General features: G+C 27.5%; 1 protein-coding gene across 1 annotated transcript in view; it reads left to right on the top strand.

The window, feature by feature from the left end:
• LOC100206938 (sperm-associated antigen 17) overlaps positions 1-22573 on the top strand; it is a 200071-nt gene that overhangs the window by 116720 nt on the left and 60778 nt on the right. Inside the window, exons 16-19 of the mRNA XM_065792894.1 lie at positions 433-564; positions 15337-15490; positions 20964-21131; positions 21220-21402. Of these exons, the coding sequence (XP_065648966.1) occupies positions 433-564; positions 15337-15490; positions 20964-21131; positions 21220-21402 (637 nt within the window). The remainder of the gene's footprint in view (positions 1-432; positions 565-15336; positions 15491-20963; positions 21132-21219; positions 21403-22573) is intronic.

Raw genomic sequence — 22573 nt, 5'->3', positions numbered from 1 at the left:
TGTGTGTTTGTGTGTGTGTTTGTTTGTTTGTTCTCTATAGAAATCCACCGATCTCGATGAAATTTAGCATGGGGGTAGTCCTCGAGGGGGAGAAGGTTCTTAGCTGGGTTTTGACCCCGTACCCCGACCCCCGGGGTCAGTGGGGACCATTTTTTGGGCCCATTTTTGTGTACAGATATCAGGTAAGCCAGTTTAAATATTGGTCCGGGCAACGCCGGGTAACTCCAGCTAGTACTTTATAAAATTTATTTTATAAAGTATAAATTACTTCAGAAATTTCGAACTTCATAATGAAGTTAAACATTTTGGATATTCCTTTTATGTAGCTCAACATTGAGTTTAACTTTTTTTCTAATTAAGTATGTTTCTAGAGTTTGAATTTTATTTATATAAAACAGTTTTTTTTATAAGATAAGATTGCTTTTTTTTTAGTTATTGAAAACACGAGAGGATGGTGTAATTATTGTAGACAAAAATGGCAGCTCTGTAACTGAATTTCTGGACGGTACAAGAATATCTGCTTACAGCGAATATAGTGGTGAAAACTTTAATAATTTTATAAAGGTATAAAACAGTGATTATTCTTATACACAACAATAGTATCATAAATATTATTAAAAATAAAAAAGCTTATAAATTACATAAATTTATGAGTTCAATAATATAAATAAGTAGTAAAAAGTCAGAATTATGTAAAATCTAGAAAGCTGATAACATTTAATTTCAATATTCTTTTATGTATTGTTGTACACCAAATATTGAGGTGATCAAAAAAAAAATCATTTAAGTCTAACTCTTTAAAAAAAATTAAATCTAACCTCTTTAATTTGTTTATTTTTGGATAATATTATTTACTTATTTAAAGTCTTTTTTACCTTTATTTTAACTTCTCATTTGTTTTAATTTTCTTAATGGTTTTTTATGCTTTAGAAACTGCCTTGTCTCTGTTGAAATGTGTTGTTATATAAAGAATAAGTGGATTTTTTTTCTATAAATGCCCTATCATGCCCAATTTTTTTCTGTAAATGCTCTATCATGCCTCAATCCTCCTTGACGAATCTAATTAAACACACTTTATGATGTTTGTTTAAGCTTCTTACTAGTTTTAGGTTTATTGCTATTTATTTAAACCTGTATAAAGCACTAACTATACATTTTTCTGTACTTTTGCATACTTTACTGATGTCATAAAACACTACTCCCAAATATCGTTTTTAGTTTAATTAGTTTTTTCGTAATCTTTAAAGATGCACTTGAGTTTAAAAGTTTTTATAAGCAATAACTATAAATATTAATTTAAATAAATGATAGTTTTATTTAGTCATCTATAAAAAATAACAAAAAACATTTAAATGTTTTATTGAAAGTCCAAAAAATAAATAAATAATACAAAACCTAAAAAAATTTACTATGTTGTATACTATTAAATATATTTAGGAATGCTAAACAAACATCTATAAGTTATTCAAAATCTCCTCTTTTTCAGAATTTTTTTTTTTTATTCAATGTTTTCTTCTTCTTTTCATTTTTCTGGCATTTTTTAAAATTTTGAATAAATAGTTTTCTTGAATAGTTTTCTGGAATTTAATTTAACTATAGGAACTCGTATGCAAATACTCTAACAGTTTTTATCAGAATACCCTGAAAATTGTTGTCAAGTTTAGTTTATTTAGCAGGTTTATCTTGTATTATTTGTTTAACAGAAACATTCTTATACAATCCTTTAAATTTAATACAGCATTTTGTTTCTTGTTGAAACGTTAGCTTTCTGCCAAATCCAGAAAACTTTGTTGATGATATTTAAACAACTATGTTTCAAATTATAAAAAAGTTAGTTGGCAGTCATCATTACTAACATTAATGAACTTTTAATTATGAAATGATTATATAAGCATTAAAGTAAGCATCTATTTTTTTATGAAATGATTATATGTTTAAGCATTAAATCCATGAAAACAATTTAATCAAAGCTTCCAAATTGAAAAGTATATTGTTCGCTGATGATACTAATCTTTTCTAATCCCGCACTGATATTAATGGGATTATATTATATAGATAATTTATTAACTCAATCCATTTCTAATTGGTTCAAAGCTAATAAATTAACTTTAAGTATTAATAAAACAAAATGGATTATTTTTCCCTCCTAGGCAAAAAAACGTTTTTTACCAAATATTATGCCTCGAATTTATATTGATGAAACTATACTGTTATAAAATTCTTAGGTGTTTATCTTGATGAGAATATTACTTAGAGAATACATATTGACCATGTAAGCACCAAAAATTCAAAAATATTGGCATTTTATACAAAGCCTGAAATTATCTAAACAAAAAAAACTCAGCCCAACTTTACTTTTTATTTATAAGCTATTATATAAATTATACAATCATTGCCTTGGAAAGTATGGAGAAAAGTAAATTACAACATCTTTATTGCAGTCAGAAACATGCAATTCGTTTAGTTAATTATACAGATCGCTTTTCACATTCAAAGTACTTTTTTAATTATATAAAAGTACTAGATGTTTATAAACTTAACATGTTTAATGTTTTATGTTTTACTTTATATGGAAGAACGAACGAAGAACAACATTCTAAAATTTTACTAAAAATGTATGTAAAATGTGTTTGCTATATCTTCAGTATATTATATAAAATGTTAGTTTTGCATTATGTAAAATCTTTAATATATATATTGAAGATTTTACATAATGTTTTTTTTATAATTAACAATATATATATATATATACATATATATATATATATATATATATATATATATATATATATATATATATATATATATATATATATATATATATATATATATCTATATATATATATATATATATATATATATATACATATATATATATATATATATATACATATATATATATATATATATACATATATATATATATATATATATATATATATATATATATATATATATATATATATATATATATATATATATATATATATATATATATATATATATATTAGGGCTGCGTAAATTAACGATTAATTAATTGATTAATCACTAATTTATTTAATTGATTAAAATTTCTTTAATCAGTAATATTTCGATTAATTTTTGCCGGTTTTCTGTTACTTATTATTTATTTTTTTTTGCCGTACATATATATATTTACAAGTTTCGTAATTTATAATAGTAATATTTACAAGTTTCCTTAGTCAAAATATATAAACGAGATTATAATTATAATTAAAATAGTACAGACAGGACTTCAAGAAGATCGTACTGATCTTATCACGAAGCCTTTACAAGTGAATAATATATATTATGTTCAATATAGGTAATATATTATATATTAAGTACAACTAGTTGTATTAAAACTACTCGAATATTAAAGTTAACTTTAATATTCTTCAATCAGAATAAAATAAAGATTACCTGTTTCTCTTGTATTATATTTATTAACGTTATTTATAAAGAAATTTTTTGTGAAGTGGTATGGTACTTGGCCTAATTTAAATTTTAGCATGAACAATATATTTTGATATCTGTTAATTTGATAAATGTTAAGCATAAAAATTTATAAAAAAAATATATCGTTTTCATATAAATCATTCGCAAAGAAGTTATTTTCAGTTTTAAAAGTTTTAAAAATGTCTAAACGCAACTTTTCAAAATCAATTGTTTCATGCCATTACGAAAAAGAGTATTAAATTTAGAATTTTTCAATAGAATTCAATAAATATAAAATTAATTTTGAAAGCGTGTATCTTGAAAATCTCGACTAAAAATTTTGTCATATTTTAAAATACTTACTGACCTGGGAACATTATCTTACATTTCTATATCCGTTTCTAAAGTAAACAAAGTTTGTTTTGCAAATATGGCTGCGGCAACTAATGAAAGCAACGTTTCTGTCAAACATTTAACTGGAAAGTTAAGCAAGCATTTTGTTTTCAATTTGAATGCTGATGGTAAAGTAGACGAAGGTGACAAAATATACTGCGTTCACTGCAATAAACAGTTTGCTTTCCGTGGCTCAAACACATCGCTGACTTATCACCTTCAGCACAAGCATCCTCTGAAATATCAACAGGTTGTCGACAGTGAAGATGACCCCTCAGATAAAATCAATCACCAATTTATTTATGTGTCAGTCAAACAAGCCTGTCAGTGAAAAGGTCTCAGCCGACCTGAAGGTGGCAATAGCTCATTGGATTGCCAGTTCTGGACGTCCAACAACAATTGTAGAAGATGCTGGACTAGAGGCGGTGCTTCGTATTGCCCTTCAAAACCAGACTTATACTTTGCCCAGTCGCCGTACAATCGACACTGTCATTGGAGAGATGTACAATAAGAAGTTGAATGAGCACAAGAAAGCTCTCGAATGCATTCATAGTATTGCTCTAACTACTGACTTTTGGACCTCCACCAACAATGAATCGTACTGTGGGATAACAGGTCATTGGATTGATTCTGAGTGGAAACTGATGTCTGTCGCTTTAGCTTGCATAAATGTTGAAGAAAGGCACACTGCTGATAATGTTGCCAGTTTCTATGAAGAGTTTGCCGCAACGTGGAACATTGCTGAAAAAATTAGCTGTATTGTAACGGACAGTGCACGAAATATGGTTGCTGCTATAGGACGGACGGATTACAGCCATATACCGTGTATTGCACACTGTCTTCAACTGAGCATACTAGCAGGTTTGAAAGCAGCTGATTCATCTCCTATTCTGGCTAAATGTCGACACCTAGTTGGACATTTTAAGCGCAGTTCAAGGAATACATCAGAGCTAAAGGCCAGCCAAGCCAGTACCTCTAACAGGTCTGACGATGTGAAGTTTCACAAATTGTAGCAGGATGTAGCTACGCGGTGGAACAGTACCTACCTAATGTTATCCAGATTGCTGGAAGTGAAAGATGCCATTAAGCAGTATCATATTGACCATCCCGAGAATTACACTGGAGATAAACTAAGGGAGTTGGACTGGGAGAAAATGTCAAAATTTGTCTCGGTATTGGGTCCACTTGCAGATGCTACTGAGTATATTGGTAGTGAACAGTATGCTACATGTTCGGCTGTACTTCCGTTAGAAGCATTTTTGCGCAGACTTCTGCGGGTTAATAATGACGATCCAGGGTATATAGCACGTTTCAAATCTGCAACACTAAATGACTTCTCAGGTCGCATTGAAAACATTGATGCATTGCTAACGTTGCAAATGGCTGTGGCATTAGACCCACGTTACAAGAAACTTGGCTGTCTCTCAAGAGAGAAACGTGAAGCAGTTTGGACAATACTTTCTAATGCATTTCGGGTGTACTGTAACCAAAGACAGAGAGCTGAACGTGAAACTACTACCAGCACTGGCGAGGCATCAGAACCTGTGCGTAAGAAACTGAAACTTACTCTGTTGGTCAGCGACTCGGAATCACAATCCTCATCAGATGAATCACAAACAGTACATGGCTCACTGGCTGAGCTTACACGATATCAAGAAGAAGGTGTAATTCCAGAAACTGAGAATCCCCTCATGTGGCGGCAACTGAACAGGCATCGTTACCCTAACCTGAGCAGTTTTGTGCAGACAATTCTGTGTGTACTTGCCACTTCTGTTCCTTGTGAAAGACTGTTTAGTTCGTCAGGGTACATTGTCAACAAACTGCGATCTTGTCTACTTCCAGAAAACGTTAACGTCCTCGTTTGTTTATGTGACTGGCTAAAGTGATGCCTACTTGTACTTGTCAATTAAACTGAATACAGTATAGCAGGCATTAAGTGTCTTGTTTGTTAACGTTTGTGAATACTGTAGTTAGTTAACGCTTACCGATAACAACTTCATCTCACAAGTGGTGAAAAGCAGGTTGTTCTGTCGACTTCAGAATTAATCGAAATTAATCGATTAAAATTTTAGACAATTAATCGAACAAAAAAAAATTAATCAGTACCAGCCCTAATATATATATATATATATATATATATATATATATATATATATATATATATATATATATATTAGGGTGTTTCTTATTTTTGAAGATTCAATTTTTGCATGGGCCACCCTGCCATTTGGTTCATTATCATATCAAAATATCCTTTCTTTTTTAGAATGATTTTTTGGGGCCGCTACCGACCCTACAGTGTTGCATAAATGTACCTTAAAAATGCTTATGTTACGCATGATGTTATGCAACAAAAGTGGTTGGTGCTTAGCGTACAAACCTCTTTTAACTAGTAATTTTTTTTACTTTTAGTGTGCACAATTGTGTCTATAATGCTTAACTGTTCCTTTTGCAGGTTAAACTAGTGTAACTACTGTACAATGATGGCTTCATCAACCAGTGCAACAATAGCTACCAGAAAGAAAACGGAGATATGGCTTATTGGACAGATGTTCTCTTCTTTAGATAATGTTATGCTTCCATCAAAAAGGGAAGTGTTGGCTCTTTTCTTCCATTACAAGCAGATTGCCAAGCAAAGCATTAGGGAAGCATTACATTCCACAGCAAATGATGTTTTTGAAGTTTGGTCAAAGGCCCGAATACCAGTGCAATTAAAGAAACACATTGTCCCTAAAATCAAAAACATTTACAAGGAATGGGAAAAGTTGAAGAAAAATAAAGAGAATAAAGCTAAGTGTTCAGATTATTTGAAAGAAAAGGAAGTCCAATGGAATGAAGGGTTAGAAGAACTATTCGATATTGCCCATACCAACGCATTTTAAATGATCACCATTCAGGAGGATAAGGACTTCCTATTATGCCAAAGAGAGAAAATTCGGAGAGGCTAAATGGGTCCAGTCGATAAGAAATTGTCAAAGCAAGAAGAAGTATCAAAAAAAAGACAAGAAGAAATGAACCAAAAAAGGAACCGAGAGGAGATGGCAAGAAAATCTCGAGAAGAAACAGTTGTTCTTTCATCATCATCTGAAGGTAAACCCTAAAGAAAATAGCATAACTCAAGAAGATGCTTTCCCTGGTAACCAAGATGACCCTGAGTCATCAACTTCAGGTACACCGGCTCCAAAGCGTCCTAGACATGGCAGGAAAAATATTCTGAATGTGAAGTTGGCGGCTAATTTAGATGTGGCTAAATTGAGTGATAGTGGGGCGGCACTTGTGTTAACAGCGGCATTACAACTTCTTGGTCATGATTCAACAGAATACAATGTTAATCCAGCTTCCATTCGAAGGGAACAAATAAAACATCGCAAGAAGATAGCAGAAGGTTTAAGGAAGGAATTCAAACCAGAAGTTCTTTTATATATTCATTGGGATGGAAAATTACTCACTGACATCACAGGTAAAGAAACTGTTGACTGACTTCCAATTCTAGTATCTGGAGTAGAAGTGCAGCAGTTTCTTAGTGTCCTAAAACTACCATCAGGAACAGGTGAAAATGCGGCATCTGCAGTGCATGACATGTCAGTGGCATGGGGAATTAACGATCAAGTAAAGTGCATTTGCTTTGATACTACTGCAGCCAATACTGGGCCAAGAATGGGGCTTGCATTCTTCTAAAGCAGAAGTTTGGGAAAAATATGTTGTGGTTGGCATGTCGTCGCCACATTCTGGAAATTCAGGTTGACAAAAAGAGAGAAGAAGAGAATAAGGGATGTTTATCTTTTCATAGTTTGACTGTACATTACAGCCTGGTACAGATCTCCTGAAGCAACCTCAGCTCCTAGAGTTGATCTGCAGCTCTTGAAAGACTTGGATGCCTACAAGACCAAGCATCCTGAGATCTCAAAAATTGCTGTGAAGAAGTTACAAGGGCATCTCTGGTACCTATTAGAGGAACTTGATGCTTTAGTTTTTTTTGATGATGAGGTTTGCCCTGAGACAAAGGTCAAAATGGTCCAAGCATTGAACAACGTTTCAGATCAGATATTATGAAAGGGGCTACAGTGGACTGCTCAGTTATCCAAGAAAAGAAACCGGAGGACTTTGTCACGTTTAATACACGAAAATTTTTCAGTATCACAGGACTTCCATCATCACTTAAAGATTGTCAAAAATATGATGAGGTGGTCAGTTATCTATGATTAGAGCAACTTCTCTGCCCTTAGCATTAAACTTTGTGTCAACCTCTCTTATATTATCAGCAAAGATTTTAGACTCCACCAGGATTTATTTTCGGACTTGTGCTGACAAGATTGGGTTTTGACACCTTTAAAACATCAAGGTTTTTCTGCCTTTCCAATTATAACATAGGCAGCTTTTCATCAATCCTATTTCCTGCTGCCAAGCCTGTTAAAGAAACTTTGGTCAACTTTCCACATTGTTCACCTTTTAGATAAAAGATTTTTGTTGCAGGTTTTTGATAAAATAAACCAAACTTGTTGGTGTTATGATTATCTTTCAATTCATACTTTAAGAGACCTGTGGGCAACTTGATATCTTTTTTTCTGTACTTGCCAGAAACATTATGTCTATTTTTCTACCAATCAAGCCACCCTTGTGAAGCCTTAAAATTCGCAATGTTGAGTTCTTTTGTTAAATCTAAAGCACTCTTCCTAATGATGTGTCCACCAATTGGTACATTTCGTTCACATGCATTCATAAACTATTTATATATAGCTTTATCAACGGAATCATGTTTTTGCCAACTTAACTTTTGTCTCTTTCCTCCAAATTGATCTAATTCTTTTTCTTAATCTTTAAGAGCTATATATTTTTCTTTGATTGTCAGAACTTCTTTCTTTTGTTTTATTTTGATAAAGTTTCATAATATGTTTTGAAATGCAATGGAAATAAATAATTCTCAATTTCAATTCAATCGAAATAAAATTCAAATAACTGATGGGGATTTGGTCAAGAAGAATTAAAAATCATTTCAAATAACCGAAATTTCAAATAACGGCAGGTTTGAATAAGTGATGGATATTTGCATGAGTTTGTTAAGGAAAATTCATGGGGAAGAAAGATTGCTTCAAATAATGGAAAATTCGATTAAGTGCCAGTTTAAATAAGCAGAAGCTCACTGTACTTAAATTTAAAAAAATATTGAAATAATTTGCTGAGCATGATTACATTTTAAAAATTTTTTGAACTTGCCATAATGAAACATTTATAGTTGATAGTTGGTTGGTTACTTATTCTTAAATAGTTTAAAATTTTTTTAATAAAAATTGGTTTTACCATCATTGGTTATACCTCTTTGTTTTATTTACCCATGTCAGTTAGTTTTTTTTAAACACTCAATTTTCCAAGTTGGACATTGTTTTGTTTTATTAATTGAAATATTTAAAAGTTTAAATGCATTAAAAATGTTTGATCTCAAAATTAAGATTATGTTAAAGTATAAATTGATATAGAGGGTGAGACAGTGGCCTATAACTGAACCTAATTTTGAAAGTTCTTAAGTTATAGAAAATCACTATTTTGATTATTAACTAACTACTTTTGATTTTTTATACTTACATCTAATTAAAACATGAACCACAAATTTTTCAACATAATGAGATTTTGATCAAATTTTCATCCTACTGTATTTTTGACCTACTGTATTTTAGATCAACTTATAATGTATATATATGTATATATATATATTTGTATATATATATATATATATATTATATATATATATGTATATATGTATATATGTGTATATATATATATATATATATATATATATATATATATATATATATATACACATATATACATATATACATATATATTTATATATATATATATATATATATATATATACATATATATATATATATATATATATATATATATATATATATATATACAGGGCTCAATTTAATGGTTGGACATCGCTGCCCCTCGGACCATTCTTGAGACCTACTGGAGGAGTGCAGCAAACCATTGTTGATTTTTTCAGTAAAAATGAACAATGGTTGGTTGCCCCCATAAATCAGATCTCAAAACAGTCTGGAGATTAGGGATGTCCGACCGTTAAATTGAGCCCTGTATATATATGTATATATATACAGGCTTTTTCAGTATGGTGTATAGTAAGTTTAAATAAGTATCACCTATAATTGGTAGAAAATTAAATTTTCTCAAATTGGTTGAAATATAAATTGATCTAAAAAGAAAACATTGTTAGTTGGTCAAAAATAAAAATAACATTAATGGATTGAAAACATTTTAGGCCTCAGTAGGACATCAGAAAATTGTTTCCACTTTTTAGTATATGTTTCTTTTTGTAGATCATTTTAGTAGGATGAAGTTTTTGTATATTGAACTATGTGACACTGGTGAGGCATAATCTCCACCCCTAATTAAGCTGAAAAAAAACGTTTTTAAATAACAATTTTATTTATATATGACAAATTACTAAAAATATATTTAATTTTGACTCTAGTACTCTGGTTTCTTTGCATAACTAGGGGACCAAAGGAGAACTGCAACAATATCTTTACTGTCCAAAGATGCATGTTATCCTAATATTAAAAAATTTTCAGTAGTATCTATTTGCTTTGTTACTTAAAATGAAAGAAATTAGTATAAAAATATATTTTATTACATTTAAAGATTTATTACAGTCAACTCTCGATACCTCGAATACTTGATATCTCTAACTTTTTTTGCGGTCCCATAGACATAACATACTCATTTAGGCTAAAATTCTCTTGATATCTCAAACCTTAATATCTCAAACTTTTTGGTATCTTGAACAATATTTTTAATCCACAGGGGAATTTTCTCTTGTTATCTTGAACTTTTCAACATTTTTTTCAAGAAATGTTTTGATAACATTTAATTTTGTAAAGTTCCAATTTTCCAAAAGTATTGCTATGAAATTTTTAAAAAATTGATTTTTTAATTCGATTTTTTTTATGAATTGCATTTCTGAAATGTGTTCCTTCAATAGATTAATTTATAATTTTTATCAAACGCAATAACATGACACTTGTTAAACAAAAACCCACAAACAAATCTATAATAGAAAATTGTAAGGTGCTAAAAAACCTGGAGAAAGGAATGTCTAACAAAGAGGTTGCCCAAAAGTATAGTGTCCCAAAGAATACATTATTAAACTGGGCCATATTCACGTGGTTTGTTGCAAAAAGAAGTCAACAAGTACCAATTGATGGTACCATACTGAAAGAAAATTTGCAGAAACATTAGGAAAGTTGGATTTTAAAGCATCTGATTGTTGGTTTCATAATTTGAAAGAAAGGTCAGTTAAATTTTGTCAAATCTTTTTTTTTTTTTTTAAACATCTTTGCTTCCAACAAGGCTGCAGGCAACCACTAATTAGAGTTGGAAGTTACTGGAAGAGAAAAGATGAAGATTGTAGAGCAAGATAACGATTGACAAACAACTTAAAGGATTGCAAATTATATGAATCAGCAAAGCAGGATGAAGGAAATCCAAAGAACTGATGTTTGAGGAAAAAAGTTAGAGGAATATGAGTTTTTGGAGCCCTTATGAACAGTCGCAGAAAAGATGAAAAGAAAGGATGAGACTCAATTTAATGACAAGTAAGACGAGAATGAATTTTAGTAGATGGCACAAGAGGTGCTAGCTCTTTAGAGCAGTGCCCATTATAGTATTTGTAGAAAAGAGAAAGAGAAGTAACATTATGACTATGTGATAATGGTTGGAGGTTGGCTGCAAGAGCAGGTCCAACTATGTTTACAATGTGTTTTGCACCTTGTCTAAAAGAGAAAGGGCATCATTAGAAGATCTGCCCCAGATATGGCAACAGTATTCCATACAAGGCCGGATTTGAGATTTATAGAGAAAATATTATTATTAAATCTTCATGGAATGAAACTACGTTTTTGAATTACAAACTTGAAAACATTTTCAATACTGTTAAGTTTGGACTTTTTTACTAGTGGCTACCTAACGAAAGGTACAATTTATCACGAATAAAAATGTTTTGGGGAAAAAATAGTCAAGTCAGACTAACAGGCATGGCAGCAGGAAGTGCAATGGGAGAAAAATAACCTATGTTTGTTATTGTAAAATATAAAAACCCACAATATTTTAAGCACATTAAACAAATTCCTTGCACATATAAAAATCAGCTAAAAAGTTGGATGACTGGAGGCCTTTTTACAGAATGGGTAAAGATGCTTGACTCATTTTTTCATGCTCTTAGAAAGAAACCCCTGCCAAATTTTTTATACTTCAAGCAATGAAAGATCTTGTTTTTTCATGGAATACTGTATTGAAGGAGACTGTCGTCAGCTGCTTTAAAAAAGCTGGTATCAGCAAAACAAATAATCATCCTTTTAAATTTTTGACAGAAGAAATTAACCGTTTGCAAGACTTAATTTCTAGTGCCATCCAAGAAGATCTCTCAGCAGAATCTTACATTGGTTTAGGTTGCGATGTAGTAACCACCAGTTCACTTGCTACTGATGCTGAAATCATTGCTCAGATTTTAGAACCTAATTTTGAAAACAACAATAATGAAGTTGAAGATTGTGTTGATGAAGGTATTTACGTCAAACCCCAGCTACATCCATCTGATATTCGATTAGAAAATGCTTTTGAAACAATCCAAAATGCTTCGCTATACAGCTCAAAATACAGAAATGAAATACAATACCTAGCCCTAAAACTTGAGGATTTAATGAAGTTGAAAAAGAAAATTTGAAGCAATATCAGATAACAGATTTTTACCAAAAGTTTTAATGAAAGTCAGGCTATTTTACTTATTTCCTTAATGTCTTTAACTCTCGATATCTTGAACTTTTTTCCTGGTCCACTTAGTGTTTGAGATATCGAGAGTTGACTGAATCCATTGTCTTGTTTTATCCATTGTCTGAGGAAAAAGAGTGTCCCCCTTCCCCCCATTAAAAATTTAATAATAATAAAAAAATATTTTGAAATAAAAATTTGCAATTAATTTGTAATTAAAAGACTTTTGGCTATTGATAAATAAATTTTATTAACTTGAAAAATACTAATTCAAAGTCCAATTTAACTTAGAAGATAAATGACAATGTGTTGCATTAGATGACCTTCCTTTCACATTACTAAACTTATTTAAACCATTAACTGTTCATTATGTTCTACATTTTGAACTTAAGATGATAAAACTATAGCACTCATCAAAGAGAAGTATAAATAAATTGAAGCCATGCAATCCATATATGGTTTTTATAATCATCAGCTGTCCCTTAGGGCCCAATGACCAGAACAATGACCAGAACAATGAGTCTAAAATATGACTTTGAGGCACTTAAGCAACCCCTAAAAAAGGTCCAATCTTGAAATAAAAAAAGTTCTACTAATAAAATATAGGACTTCACAGCAGAAAAGACTCCATGGTACTTTAAATTTTTTCATGACCTGAAAATGAAGCAGTATAATATATATATATATATATATATATATATATATATATATATATATATATATATATATATATATATATATATATATATATATGTATATATATATATATATATATATATATATATACATATATATATATATGTGTGTGTATAATGTATATATATATATATATATGTATATATATATATATATATATATATATATATATATATATATATGTATATATGTATATATATATATATATATATATATATATATATATATACATATATATATATATATATATGTGTGTGTATAATGTATATATATATATATGTATATATATATATATGTATATATATATATATATATATATATATATATATATATATACATTATATACATATATATATATATATATATATATATATATATATATATATATATATATATATATATTGATATTTAAGGCTGTTTTGTATTATAATAACAAAACAAAACTCATAGTCGTAAAAGAGTGCTCAATATTAAAATTACAGCTGATAGATATATGAAGATCAATAATAATGATCTGATAGATATATGAAGATCAATAATAAAGATTTAATAATAATGATCTTCATATATCTATCAGCTGTAAAATTGGTTATTATTTGGACAAAACGTTAAATCTTAATGACAGTTCTTTCCAACCTTTCTGCAAGCCTGGTAATTCCAACAGTTATATAAATGCTGCCTCTAACCACCCTCCGAGTATACTAAAAAGCCTTCCTCAAACTATAGAACTAAGATGTATGCCAAACATCAAGTCCATTATTAATTTGCACAATCACATGATATTATATAGCCAAGGTAAAGATGAGGGAAAAACATGTAACTGTGTTATAAATCCATCTGTCCCATGAACAATCAGTGCTTGTCGAAGAACATCGTTTATCAAGCAACCGTGTCGTCAAATGAACCTGACTACAAAGAAAAAGTATATTTTGGCTTATGTGAAACTCCATTTAAATTTCGGTATGCTAACCATCTAAAATCTTTTAACATATAAAATATAAAAATGATACAGAATCGTCTAAAGAAATTTGGGACATAAAAGACAAAATGTTTACACCCTTAATTAAGTGGAAAATTGTAAAACGTTGCAATCCTTATAACACTTCGTCAAAAATTTGCAATCTTTGTTTATATGAAAAATTCCTTATTTTAACATATAAAGGTGATAACTTGTTAAATAAACAAAATGAGTTGGTTTCAAAATGCAGACACAGGAATAAATTCCTCTTATCTTTTTTTGACACCGGTGATTAGCTAATATTTTGTTTTTTCTTAGCGACGTTAAGATCCCACTACACAGTATTTTGTAATTTTAGCAGTTTTTTTTGTTTTTGAATTTGTATTCAATGGCTGATGATTGTTGTATTGGCATGTCGTATAAGCATGAAACTTAAAGTACCATAGAAAAAGTTGTGTTTTCTTCGTTAATATATATGTATATATATATATATATATATATATATATATATATATATATATATATATATATATATATATATATATAAATTAGTAAAAACACATCTAATTTTTAGTTGTCTTCTACATCATGTTTCTCCATCATTAGGAAGAATGTCTAAACATCAAAAATTTCAAATTATAGAAAAGTTATGTATATATATATATATGTATACATATATGTATATTTATATATACATATATATGTATACATATATATATATATATATATATATATATATATATATATATATATATATATATATATATGTGTGTGTATATATATAAATATATATGTATACATATATATATATATATATTTATACATATATACATATATATATACATGTATACATATATTATATATGTTTACATATATATACAAATATATATATATATGTATATATGCATATATATATATATATATATATATATATATATATATATATATATATATATATATATATATATATATATATATATATATATATATATATGTATGTGTGTGTGTATATGTATAGGAGTTATTTTTTTTTACAATAAAAACTTAAAAACTTTTTATAGATTGAGCATGATAGGTTTCCCACAGTTATTATAAATAAAACTCTGTCAGATATTACAGTTCAGTTTGGAAATGGGCGACAAATACATGGCTCATGCAATGGTGAATATACAGTTTCTAATAATGGCAAAAAAGAAATTAAAATTAGTAATGAAGGTACTGATGATTGTTGTTTTAATTTGTTTGATTTTTTTTTATATTTAGTGATTGCACTTTTCTGGAACACACTGAATAGAAAACAAGCCTTTAGGTTATTGCTTTTTTCTAATCCTATCATAAACAAAAAAAAAGTTTAATAAATGATAAAAGACAACAATTTACATTTCTAAAATAGATAGTGACTAAAAAAAATAAGCACATTGGAATTTTAGTTACCTCAATGCTCTTAAAAGAACAAAACTAAATATTATTTTTACTCAGAAATTTTATTGATAAAGCACCAAACTTTATGATTGATTTCTACTTATTTATTATATCAAAATAAAATGTTCATTGTTCTTAAAAGAACAGATATTGTAAGGACATTGAGCTCTATATTTTGTTGAATACATTTAAAATCCATCTACGAAAGTATTGATCTATTAATAGATTATAAATTGTTATTTGTTTTTCCTATCTTTATTGCATACAGCGTTTTCAGAAAAAGTATATATATATATACACGTATATAGATGTTATATATATTTATATATATATATATTTATATATATATATATATATATATATATATATATATATATATATATATATATATATATATATATATATATATGTATTTATGTTTGTATATATTTGAATATGTATACTCTTCCTGATGAGCTTGCTGAAGGACAATAGACTATAGAAGAAATTTAGATGCGTTTTTACTAATTTATATATACTTATATTTATACATATGTATATATATATCTACACACACACGCACATATATATATACATATATAAACATATATACATATATATACAATATATATATAGATTGTGTATATGTATATAAATATATATTTATATGTATATGTATATATATATAAATATATATATATATATATATATATATATATATATATATATATATATATATATATGTATGTATTTATAATTGTATACATTTGAATATGTCTACTCTTCCTGATGAGCCTGCTGAAGAACAATACACTATAGAAGAAATTTAGATGCGTTTTTACTATTGTATATATATGTATATGTTTATATATATATATATGTATATTTATACAGATTTTTATATTTATATATATCTATATATATATATATATATATTTGTTTATATATATATACACACATCTCTCTCTCTCTCTATATATATATATATAAATATATATATATATATATATATATATATATATATATATATATATATATATATATATATACATATAATATTTATAAATATACATTGTCAAAATATCCACCCTCTGCTTGCCTAACTGCACATATGAATTTTGGTATATGTTTCCTAATTAGATGCTTTCCTCACGAAAGGACATTTTTACATAATATCTTATGATATCTATTCTTATCAAGAAATTCCATTTACTTTCATAAGATTACCAAGCTGATTAGAAGCAAAACAGCCCCGTACCATTACTGAAACTCCATCATGTTTGATAGTAGGCTGTATACATTGTGGATTGAATTTTTTAGTATCTTTTTTATAGTGGTTCAGTAGCTGTTTTATATTTAAGCGGTAGTGGTGTAGAGGTAGAGCGCTTGCTTCATAAGCGAGAGGTTCCGAGTTCAATTCCCACCATGCCCCTGGTAGTATCACGCTCAACTTGTTTCTCTGTGCAACGACCTTGTTCGTCAAGGTTCGTGTTTTAGAGTTATAGAGTTGAGAGAGGGTTATAACAACAAGTAGCCTCCTCATCTGTAGTGGCCTTCTCGGCCTTGGGAAGGTGAATTACGAAAAAATATATATACATAAACAACAAAATATAAATATACATAAAATAGACAAGTAAAATAGCAAATTTTTTTCAATAAAAAAAATTTGCACTTGTCCATCAAAAACACACATTGCCAGTCTCTTTCTGTCCAATATGTTGTTAGGCTCTAAAAGATTGAGGTTGGCAAACAATATTTGGTACAAAGGTCTTACCATAAAACATAGAAACAATGTTGGCAATTTTTTTCGACCTCAAACACTTTTAGGTTGGCAATTAGGCCAAATGCTAAACCTAATTCCTAGGGCTGTATACATATATTTATATATTTAACATCATTACTACCAACGAGGCTGCAAGCAACCACTATTAGAGTTGGAAGTTACTGGAAGAGAAAAGATGAAGTTTGACAATTAACAGACGACTTTAAAGATTGTGAATTGTATAAATCAGGAAAACAAGATGAAGGCAGTGAATTCCAAAGAACTGATGTTTGAGGAAAAAAACTAGACAAATAAGAGTTTTTGGAGCACTTAGAAACAGTCACAGTAAAAGGCTGGCACTTAATTGAATGATAAGTAACACAAGAATAAATTTTAATTGATGACACAAGAGGCGCTAGCTCTTTGAGCAATGCCCATTATTGTATTTGTAGTAAAGAAAAAGAGAAGCAACATTGCGACGATGTGATAATGGTTGGAGGTTGGCAGGTCTAACTATGTTTACAATACATTTTTTGCACCTTGTTTAAAAGAGAAAGAGTATCATTCGAAGATCACTCAAGATATGGCAACAGAATTCCATACAAGGACAGATTTGAGATTTATAGAGATAAAGAATAGAATGCAACAGAGATGCAACCTTAGCAGATGCTAATTTTACAATCGATTTGATATATGGTTTTCAAGAAAAATCGGAAGTAAGAGTAAATCCAAGAAGGCAAAGAGTAGATGACTCATCGAGTACATTGCCTTTTATAAATAAAGGAAGATTCTTATAAATATAGGAAGATTGATCTAGTTTGTTGCAATAAGGATTAGTTGAAAAAAATTGTGTTTATCTGAGTTAAAGTTCACCACCCACTAAGAGCCTTATGCAGTATCAGAAGTGAGAACCTTTTTAAACTCAAATGCCCCATCCAATTTTTCAGGTAGTGTTGGCTTCTTATCAAGACAAGAATAAATAGTAATATCATCAGTGAACAATTTCACCTCAGATGTGAGAATTTTCAGGAAGATATTAATGTAAATTAAAAAAATATAGGGCCAAGGATAGAACCTTGAGGAACCCCTGAAGTTACAGGAAATGAAGAGTGCTGTCCATCGAGGACAACTTTTATACTATGATTGGAAAGGAAGGATTTAATAATCTTAAAGATGTTACCTGATACACCATAAGAAAAGAGTTTATGGAAAAGCATGCCAAACTTTATCAAAGAACAGCATGCCAAACTTTATCAAAGGCTTCAGAAATCTTGGGTGCGATAGCCTTAGCCTCTATTTAATGCACAATAAAACCTATGGGTTATTATTATTAACAAATCAGCAGTAAAACAAGAAGATCGAAATCCTTATGATGATCAGATATTAAGTTAAACTAGATTCATAATGAGAGATTAAGTTTTTGTTTATTAAAGACTCAAAAACCTTGCTTATGGTAGGAAGAAGACTTAAGGGGTGGTAGTTAGTTGAGTCAAAATATAAGGAGGAGGAGGTTAGCGATTTTGGTAACAATTTATTAAATTGGGGATGGGGGTATTCACTTTTGTGGTGCAAAATTTTTTTTATAGTTTTAAATCTAAAAAATATTTTTGTCGATTAAAAAGTACCTACTTCAAAATATAAACCCTCAGATGATGTACACTCGACAGCAGCTATTCCAGTTTAATTTAAATTTAAATTGACTTTTTAAATTGACTCTGCTGGATTTATGACTTTATCAGTCAATGATATATCTGACATATCATCAATAAAAAATAATTAATAATAATATGATAATTAAATAAAGATAATAACATAATAATTGTTAAACAACAAAAATTGTTAATACACAATTAAATATTTTATTAATATAACATGCACCGTGACACTAAATTATTGCTAAAGAAGTTATTTAAATTATATATTTATTAAAAATTAAATATATCTGTTAATTTATACAACTTTATATCATCTATAGGAGTGCAATTTATAAACAACTCTTGTAAAAATTTTGTTCTTTATATATACATATATATATATATATATATATATATATATATATATATATATATATATATATATATATATATATATATATATATATATATATTGTTTTCCTTTTTTTCCTCTTCTTTTCAAAATAGTTAAACCTGGTACTCAAGTTCAAAATAGATAAACCTGGTACTCAAGTGAAGCAAAATTTAAAAAAATATATTATTAAAAAAAAAAATATTATCCAAAAACTTGTGAAAATTACTTTTCTTTATTTTTAATAAGAAACCCATTGTTTTTGTGCAATAAAGTTTTAAAAAACCATACATAAAATTAATACATTTGAGTATCAGGGTGATCTATTTTTAAAAAACTTTTTTTTATAATATTAAAGACACATTAAATGGAAAATGAATTTAAACATGTTCTAAATAAGCAACAATCGAGCTTAAATAATTTACAGAGGATAACCACAGCACATAAAAATAATTTTTTGTTAAAGGAGGGTTTATTTAGTGTATATATATATATATATATATATATATATATATATATATATATATATATATAAATATATATATATATATATATATATATATATATATATATATATATATATATATATATATTCTAATAAATAAGACAATTTTTTAAATTTTTGTTAAAATCACTTATTTTATAAAATACATGTTTCAACTATATCATAGCCATCATCAGTCAAAATATATTAAAATGCTTAAATCAAGTTAGTAAAATTAAGTTGAATTAATAGAGACCTTATAATAAAAAATACAACAAAAATGCAATTAAAAATTGTAACAAATGTTTTTAAAAAAGATAAAAGAATTGGTAATGCTGAAGAGAAACTTTGAAGATATATATATATATATATATATATATATATATATATATATATATATATATATATATATATAAAATAAGCTATAAGATAGTTGATGTATGTACTGATGCCCCCGGCAGCAGGCTATTTCAGTGTGAAATCACATATATATATATATATATATATATATATATATATATATATATATATATATATATACACATATGTATGTATATATATGTATGCATATATGTATATATATATATATATATATATATATATATATACACATATACATATAAATATATGTATGCATATATTTATATGTATATAAATATATATACACATATGTATGTATATATATATATATATATATATATATATATATATATATATATATATATATATATATATATATATATATATATATATATATATAAATATATGTATATATATACACACGTCTAGTCTGACACAATAAATTTATATATAGTTTACATATAACTTTACCTTAAGTAGCTTCAATTGCATTTTGTTTAATGGAACATTTCCTTGTTTTCATTATTATAAAAAAGTAACACTACAGCTAGATTATGTAAACCTATAGCAAAATATTTTTAATTTTATAGTAAAGGTTGTAGTAAGTCAATTCATTTAAATATTTTATAAAATATTTATAGTAACAACCTCTTTAGGGAAAGCTGACATTTTTGATTACTTTGATGAAAAAGTTGGTGTTATTGAGTTAAACCAATCCAACTCATTGCAAAGTCTGTTTTTAAAAGATAGACACGGAAATCAGTTCTGTGTAAATTCATTAGGAAATCTTCGTGTTGAAAAAAATCCAGAATATGAAACAAAAGGTAAAATCTATAACTTTTTTTTTAAGACTTTATCTTAAATATTAAAGATTTATTTTCAAAAAGTATTTTATAAACAAAATATTTTTAGAGACAATATTACCAAGATACTTTGTTATCAATTCTGATGGTTCTGGAGAAGAATTATTTAATTATGATAGTATTAAAACATATGTAGCAATGGTTGAAAATGAAAATAAATCTGTAATTTTAAAGAAGGAATTGGAAAATAATTCTGATGCTACTGTATATACTTTCATTAGACCATTACAAGGTAAATAATATTTAGTTGATAAATTCTACCAAATCATCTGAAAAATTTAATCTGGTAGACTCATTTGACTGAAATTGTCTTATGGTCTTTATCCAATGAGAGAAAATCCTTGATCTAAAATTTCATTTTGCAAGTATTCTCTCAAATAAGATTTTTATTAACACAATTTATATTAATTATTATTAATGTTGTATCAATATAATAACTTTGTTGATATTATATTATGTTATATTAACACTAATATTTTAATAACTTTAGTATTAACACTTATATGATAAAAAAAAGACTGATAAATTACACTTTTGTGAGCTACTTAAAAGTTTAAAATCATAATTTTCTTGTTCAAAATTTATTTTTCAAACTTTTAAATTAAAGATGAAATTCAAAATTATCAATTGTGCAAAGCACAAAAAGTCCAAGATTTAAATTGAATATATCCTTATAAAAACTATTTATTAAGTTATAACTTGTGTAAAGCAAAATCCAACATTAAAATTGAATATATCTTTATAAAAACTATTTATTAAGTTATCACTTGTGTAAAGCAAAGTGAAAAAGAAATTTTATTAATTGTTTGGAAGAAAACTGTTTGTACTGCTAAAAATCATGTTAAAAAAATGTCATCCAAACTACCATTAGGCAATCAAATTCAAAGTCATCACGTATGATGCATAAATATAAATGGTACTTTTTAATAAAAGAAAGTTAAAACTTAAATGTTAGATCGAAATGTTTCCTATATAAAGCTGGAAATTAAAACAAAATACAAAATTATTTCAATACTTTAGATTAAAAATTCATATTTGCTAATATGAATATCAATGAGATTTTTTTTATTGTATATTTATTTACATTATTTGACAATAATTACAATAACTAAGTAAATAAATAAAAATTTACATGACAGGAACAAAAAGAAGACTATAGTTGTCTTATCACTAAGCCGCGTTTACAATATTACATTACAATTACAATATAGCATGTCAAGAAAATATACCATATGAAAATCCATAACAAATAAAGAGAAAGGTTGGTTGACTAAAGAATTAAAACTGTTTATTAATCAATACACAAATTATGGTTATTATCTAGAAGTTCGAATGATAAAGATATTAAAATGAAGTGCAATGCTGCCAGGCAAAACGTTACAAAAAAAATCAAGGCTGCAGTG

Source organism: Hydra vulgaris, chromosome 03 (assembly GCF_038396675.1).
Source record: "Hydra vulgaris chromosome 03, alternate assembly HydraT2T_AEP".
NCBI lineage: Eukaryota > Metazoa > Cnidaria > Hydrozoa > Anthoathecata > Hydridae > Hydra > Hydra vulgaris.
The sequence above is the reverse complement of the archived record's forward strand: the minus strand, read 5'-3'. Positions and strand labels throughout refer to the sequence as shown.